The sequence below is a fragment of the Topomyia yanbarensis genome, chromosome 1 (genome assembly GCF_030247195.1).
Source record: "Topomyia yanbarensis strain Yona2022 chromosome 1, ASM3024719v1, whole genome shotgun sequence".
NCBI lineage: Eukaryota > Metazoa > Arthropoda > Insecta > Diptera > Culicidae > Topomyia > Topomyia yanbarensis.
The window spans coordinates 161,227,559-161,234,732 of NC_080670.1; the positions used below are offsets into that span (position 1 = coordinate 161,227,559).

The 7,174-nt window shown below is 35.1% G+C and overlaps 2 protein-coding genes across 2 annotated transcripts; one reads left to right on the forward strand and one right to left on the reverse strand.

The window, feature by feature from the left end:
• The first annotated feature begins 1,515 nt into the window (after positions 1–1,515).
• On the forward strand, positions 1,516–2,523 carry LOC131676050 (uncharacterized). The gene has a single exon (XM_058955179.1). The coding sequence runs from the start codon at positions 1,516–1,518 to the stop codon at positions 2,521–2,523; it is 1,008 nt and encodes a 335-aa protein (XP_058811162.1).
• A 111-nt stretch (positions 2,524–2,634) lies between these two features.
• On the reverse strand, positions 2,635–3,524 carry LOC131676052 (uncharacterized; the record flags this gene model as incomplete). Its single annotated transcript, XM_058955180.1, has 2 exons — positions 2,635–3,118; positions 3,327–3,524. Coding segments are annotated over 2 exons (654 nt in total), but the record flags the coding sequence as incomplete, so codon positions are not given.
• Between the last annotated feature and the right edge of the window lie 3,650 nt (positions 3,525–7,174).

Below are 7,174 nucleotides of genomic sequence, written 5' to 3' on the forward strand. Positions count from 1 at the left end.
GATATCCCAGAAAATGGAAGACGGAAACATATAAAAGTTAAAATTTTTAATTCTGCCGAAACACCTCCCAAACAACCAGAAATCGCATAAAGTTGCATGGATTACATCGTACAAAGAACTGTTTAAAATCACTGTCGTATATCTATATGGGCCGCGTATATATTTTTTCGCATATAATGATATTACATGAACTTATTGCGATTATTATTGCAGAATCGCATAACCATGCAGATGAATTCTTGTTATGTATGCTGAAACTCGTCAGAATTCCTCAAACTGATCAATATACGTGAAATTCATCAATTTTCTTTATCACACTGTATTGTATAGGTAATACGTCGTACAAACTGATAGTTTATAACGATAAAAGTAATCGTTCGAAGTCACATTTTATGTTGCATCATTGTAGCAATGTGTAAATAAATTCAACCATTCCGAAATTTGTCACATTTGTAGGATATAGTGAGACATGTAAAATAATGTGTGATTATTTAAATAAAAAACGAATTATAAAAGCTCGAAAAAGTGGGACATATAGCCGGTTATTGCAGCGATATAGAAAAAAATGGAAGGCTGTGAATAATGATACAGTACCAATTGAAATCCCCGAACCTGATGGAAAGCAGAGTACAGAGCTTTCTACTGAAAATCAGCACGAAAAGTTACTCAAAGTATCTACGAACATTGAATTACCAGCCATTGCTAATGAAAACCGGGTTGTAATTCAAAATAACTGTAAGAATACTTATTTAAATTCAATATTGCAAGTTTATAAGGCAAACATTTGCAGCTGACAGGACAAATCTTATTGCTGACATTCGGAACTGGTCCACGGAGTTCCACATCACTCAAACCGCAGTGAAATCTATTGTAGGAATCCTCAACTCCCACTTGAATTTGAATCTGCCGAGTGATGCTCGTACTATTATGAGGACCCCTAGAAACATACGCATAGTAGAAATGTCGGGAAATGGACGATATTGGCACCAGGGATTTGAAAACTGCTTAAATAAAGTATTGGAACAGCTTGACCGACCTTTGTCAATATCATTGACTATTAATATTGACGGCTTACCAGTTCACAAAAGTAGTACTAAAAACTTTTGGCCAATTCTCTGCAAGGTACACGAGTTTCCTTTAATTCCCCCTATGGCCATAGGAATATATTATGGAACCAGCAAACCCAAAAGTGCTTCTGAATTTCTAAATCCATTTATAGATGAGCTACTACCTATTTTAGAGCATGGGTTGGTGGTTAATGGTAATCATGTTGCAGTCAGAATACGTTGTTTTATTTGTGACTCTCCTGCTCGATCCTTTATCAAAGGTGTGATAAATTTTAACGGTAAGCATGGTTGTCTAAAATGCACAACAAAAGGTATCTATAGTCATACCGCTAGTACAGTGGTATATCCGCAAACTAACGCTCCACCTCGGACTAATGAGAAGTTTCGGAACAGAGAATATCCCGAGCATCAACGCATTGATACATCATTAATTCGTTTGCCAATAAATATGATTGAAGATGTTATAGTTTCCGATGCCCTCCATTTGTTGGAACTGGGAGTAATGCGAAGGTTATTCAATGGATGGCGGACAGGATCAATGACAAAACGCGCTAAGTGGAGTACAACAGAAAAAGCTGAAATTTCTCAATTTCTTGAAAAAATACGGTTTCCGAAAGAAATTCATCGTCGAATGCGACCGATCGAACTAGCATCCCTTTGGAAAGGCTTAGAATACCGTAATTTTCTAAATTATGTTGGTTTAGTAATACTTAAAGATTGTTTAACTGAAAAGTACTATCAACATTTTCTCGTTTTGTTTTGCGCGGTTAGAATTTGTTCGTCTGAAACGTACAAACATATTTTACAGGTTGCCAAGGACTTGTTCATCGAATTCATAAATAGTTATAAACATCTTTATGGTTTGGAATTCCTTACAAGTAATGTGCATAATTTGTGTCATGTAGTTGATGAAGTAAGTAGGTTTGGATCTCTATATACTCTATCCGCCTATCCGTTCGAGAACTATCTTCATTCAATCAAGAGAATGCTTCATGCAGGACCACTACCTCTTAATCAAATTGCCAATCGTTTAACGGAACTCACCAATAGTGCAACCTCGATAATTTTTAGTGACACTTGCCAGACAAACACAAGAACTGTTCACGCGGTAGAGAAAACAGAATCCAAAATAACAATAACCCTAACAGATTTCATTTTGAGTACAAACTTTGAAGATAAATGGGTTCTAATGAAAGATTTGTCGATAGTTTGTTTAGAGAACGCTGTGAACGATAGCTTGGATTGGAAGTTAAAAGGTCGTTCAATATTAAATAAGTTTGACTTCTTCGATAAGCCGTTTAAATCATCGTATATTCATATATTTTCAGCAAGTAGAGGAAAATGCAATTTCTCAAAAGAAAAACTATACGACATAAGCTGCATAATGTGCAAACTAGTTGCTATTGAACGAAAAAGAGAAATTGTATTCATTCCTCTTATCCACACACTTGCATAGAAACCGTTGCAATGTCTTTAATCAATTCAATTCGATATTCATTTATACACATACATTTATTTTCTTATAATTCAATTCAATGAATAGTTAAACCAGCAAAATGTAACAAGTTTTATATAATAAATATTGTTGAAAATACTTAAGAATCTAGTCTTGAATCCGAATCAGCATCTGAGTCATCCTGGTTGGAATCACTAGTAATATTATCAATCGTTTCATCATTATAATCATCATTATCAATTGGAACTGTATCTGCCTCGCCTTTCTTGGCCTTTGTACGGCGACACGTAGACTTTCGTAGCTTCTTACTGGACGACCTTGCTTTCGAGTAACGGAAAAGACGATTCTTGCAGAATGACTCCAATTTTATATTCGTATACGTTGGGTCACCAACGCTCACCATCGTGAGAAGCAGTTGCAGAACATTGGCAAATTCACGAAATCCTCGTTTTGACTTGTTTCCTCTGTTAATACCAGTCCAAGTAAAACCATTCCAGAATATTCGTGTAAATAGACAGTCAACAATCAAGTAGCATGCAGAATCACCCTTTCCGTAGTAAGCAGCAGGTGGAATAATTTTTGTGAAATATTTGATCTGAAACGTGGATCGGAATTTTAGATTTAGAGTTCAAACGATAACGATATAAAATATAATTAAATTTGGTTTCATTAAAAAATTTCGCCCTGGGGAGAAATTTTGGTGTTTACCCCATTTTTTCTCCTTAGGGGGAAAAATAGCATAGTAAAATTATAGAACAAAATTCTACACTATAATCAGTATAGATTTATTATATAATACTTACGTAATCATTGAATACTTGCTTACTAGCCAACATCTTGTTGAAATTAATCAAGTCGTCTTCGTCGTTTATAAGTATATGCTCCTCAGCTGCCGTTCCTTCTTGTGCTGCAGACTGATCTCTTCTGTCCATATCAAGCATTGTTGCGAGCCGTGGCAAGTTTCTCTCCAAGGAATCTTCCACCACTTGCCGAACCGATGTATTGACTGTGGTAATAATACTTTTACTCATTTGAGCCATTTCATTCCTCATTAGAGTCATTTCATTTTTCAAAGTGGCCACTGTAGCTTCCAATGAACACACTAGATTGCCTGAAATTTTTAAATGCAGAAGCGATATTAGTTTAGAGATGGGAAAATACTGAAAATATCCATACCCGATTCTCCAGCTACTCCAGGCTTTTCTGTCGATGGATTTATGTAAATGATGTTATCATCAGACACGAAAACAGACTGAATTTGCTGCATACCCTCTGGAACTTCTAAAATGGCTGACGTACACTCGTTTGCTGAAGATATTACGGTAATAACTTGTTAATAAACGTACTCTAACCAGCGTATATCAGATTATTTGTAAATAAGCTCGTTAACTGTTAATTTTTTATTCATTCACGCATACCAACACTGAAAGGGTATTTCTAGACCATTTATTCAAAACGACATATCTACAATGAGTGACTCTCTTTGTTCATTTTCTCTTCTGTTAATAATTCGGTCGCTTTAACAACTCTTTGCATAATATGCTAATCAAAACCACCGTCTTTCGATCTGTCTGTAAAATAAGTGAAAAGTGCCGTAAACAGTGTCGCCGTAAACATCGAAATAGAAAGTAAACAAAGAAAGTCACTCATTGTAGATATGCCGTTTTGAATAAAAACACTAGATTTCTTCAATAAATAGTAGAAAATATTTGCGTTGATATATGTAAATAGAACATACAGTAAAAAGTATACAAACGCAGAACAGATATTACAACGCACGCTGTTATGATTCTTACTTGTAGGATGTGCTTCCAGTTTTGATTTCGGTAGAGATTGCGTTTGGCGCGGTGAAACGACAGAACTGCTTGGATTCGGAGGAGTTCCAGAATCAAAATTTTGCAATGGGATTTGAATCATCGGTAGGATTCTAACAGCTTGTGATACAGTCTCAGTTTGTCCATTGGTCTCGTCGGCTTTATCCTGTAGCGGTGCATCTTCGATTTGTTTTTCATCAATCTGAACGCGGTGCCACTGAACCTGTTTTTGTTGTGCCAGAGGGACGGAACCAATTTGCCCTGATATTTCCGACATTTCTACAAACATTGAAATTTATTAAATATCTAACGAATGATTGGTATGAATAAGACCTGCAGCTTACCTTGAATAATCTTATTATAATCTTTGAAGGGACTCGCATCAGTAGCTTTACCCTTACGATGCTTCAACAAATTTCGTTTGTTTTCGATGTCGGACACTTCTTGCTTTAGTAGATCTTCTGCGGCAGCTTCTGCCGCTTGCAGGCTTTTATATTTTCTACCCACTATAACTGGGATTTTCTTTGTAGCACCGTGGTATTCAATCCCTTCCATTCTCAGTTTGTCCAGCTTTTCGTTGGAAGGAAGTTTCGGCCACATTAAAAATCCGCCACGAACCCAGGAAACCGGTACAGCAAGAACACGTAGCTGTTGCTTTTCAAAAAATTGTGCAACAGTAAACATCTGTGAATAAATTAAAATCTTTAGCAAATTCTGTATTCTTTACATATATTTTAAGCTTACCTTTATAGATTTACTGAAATTTTAGATTTTCATGAAATTTGAAGCAACAATTATTGAGGCCTTTTGTTTGGTTTGGCTTCTTTGACATATGAATGCAGGGTTGCCATTGAGCCAGATATATCTGCACAGATAAACTTTTTTAATTTCATTAGACAAAAAGGAAAAAATCCTTTCATTACGTCAGCTTTTTAAATAATATAATTTCTAACGCACAATTTATCAAATACAGTTAATTCAATTTAAATCGTGCCTTATCGAGAGAATATATTGATTTTATCAAACTTTGTGAGGGTATATTGGTAAAACCACCTTAAGATACCACACGCACGAATGATTATTGATTACAAATTCAAAATTTATTTAACCAGGTTATGAAATAACCAATTTCGCCAGATAATTTAATCTTGATTTAGCAAAATTCTTCCTAAAAAGAACTGTTAACCCTGCTTTGATGTGAATATGTAGGAAATGTGCCTGCCTGTATAAGATTTCAAATTAACTCGCAATATGAGATATTTTCCTCGCATAAAGTTGCAAATTGTATTACGAATGACATTTGCGAGTAATTTTCGATTATGCGAAATAATTTGGTTAAATACACGATGAAAGAAGAATGCAATAGCCAAAAATCGGCATTTCTGATAACTAGGAGATATATCAGAGAAGAGAGTGCCGCTTGACGACTAAGAAGTTCAAGGTACGAGTCTGGATGGAAAACTAAATATTTCGGATATATGAGGAATAAATTCAAAAGTAAGGTGTGTGTAGCTTCTCCACGGTAATGACAAAAAACCACTATATATATACGCGAACGGAGGTCTTAGTGGAATGCATGTAACATAGTGAAAAAAACTACCCCAGGAATAGCAATACGAAATGAACTAATTTAGTTTTTTTCGTTTTTGGCATTAAAAAAATACAGTTGAAGTCGCATATAATAACAAACAAAATCGAAATTATAACTGACGAACATCGCATACATTGCTAAAGTAAATCTTTTATAATATTCTTTTGTATCGCAAATAGTAGGTTTTGAAGTCGCAAAGAGTATTTGAATTACTCGACATGTAGTACATAATTCGCATAAAATAATTTTTTACATCTCATACGGTCCAAATTTTTTTCATAATGCATATATATCGCCTCCACTTTTGCACGCATATAGCGCATTTGAAGCACCTTGTGCGATTTAATGTTCACGCATTAATGTACGCACAATGCGATCATAGATTGTGATATAAGTGTAAAATGGTTGTCTGGGCTCTTATGTATACCCCGAAACCACTTTTTTTTAGCTGGCCGAAATATAACTCGAAGAAATGATTTTTAATCGGTCTGAAATTTTCTCAGTATATTCGAAATAGATTTCTAGAGAGATGTACGTAGGATTTTACTTTTTATTGCTTAATTTTATTTTAATTAACAATTTTGTGTCAATTTGTATGACATTTTCGGCATTTTACCATTCTCATATAGAAAGGTTATGCAATCGCTCTAAAAATCGTCAAGCTAATCCCGGCCCGGAGGGCCGAATGTCGTATGCCATTCGACTCAGTTCGTAGAGATCGGAAAATGCCAGTGTGTGTATGTATGTGTGTGCATATATGTATGTGTGTATGTGGAAAAAAATGTTTCTCAGAAATTGTAGGACCAATTTGAACAAACTTAGTCTCAAATGAAAGGTACAACCTTCCCATCGGCTGCAATTGACTTTTTATTGATTGGACTTCCGGTTCCGGAGTTACGGGTTGAAGAGTGCGACCACACAAAAAACTCCCATATAAACTGAAATGAAAAATTCTCAAAGGGGGAAGTAAGGGAAAATTTAAAAATTGAATTTGCATTTTTGATGCTAAATGACCTTAAAATGCACTAAACGTTGAAATTTGATGAAATCTCGAAAAAAATTTTTTTTATGAAAATTGACTTTTTTCGACTTTGGCAAAAGGCTCTCTCATATACAAAGGTAATGCAATCACTCTAAAAATCGTCAACCTAATCCCGGCCTATAAAGGCTCACGTAGGAGTATGCAAAAAGGGGTTGCTACTTTAAAATTAAAACTAGTTTAAAACTTCTTAACAAGTTGAAAATT

What these genes read in the sequence shown, in the direction of transcription:
- LOC131676050 (XM_058955179.1), top strand. Translation starts at nt 1,516, where the DNA reads ATGATTGAAGATGTTATAGTTTCCGATGCCCTCCATTTGTTGGAACTG.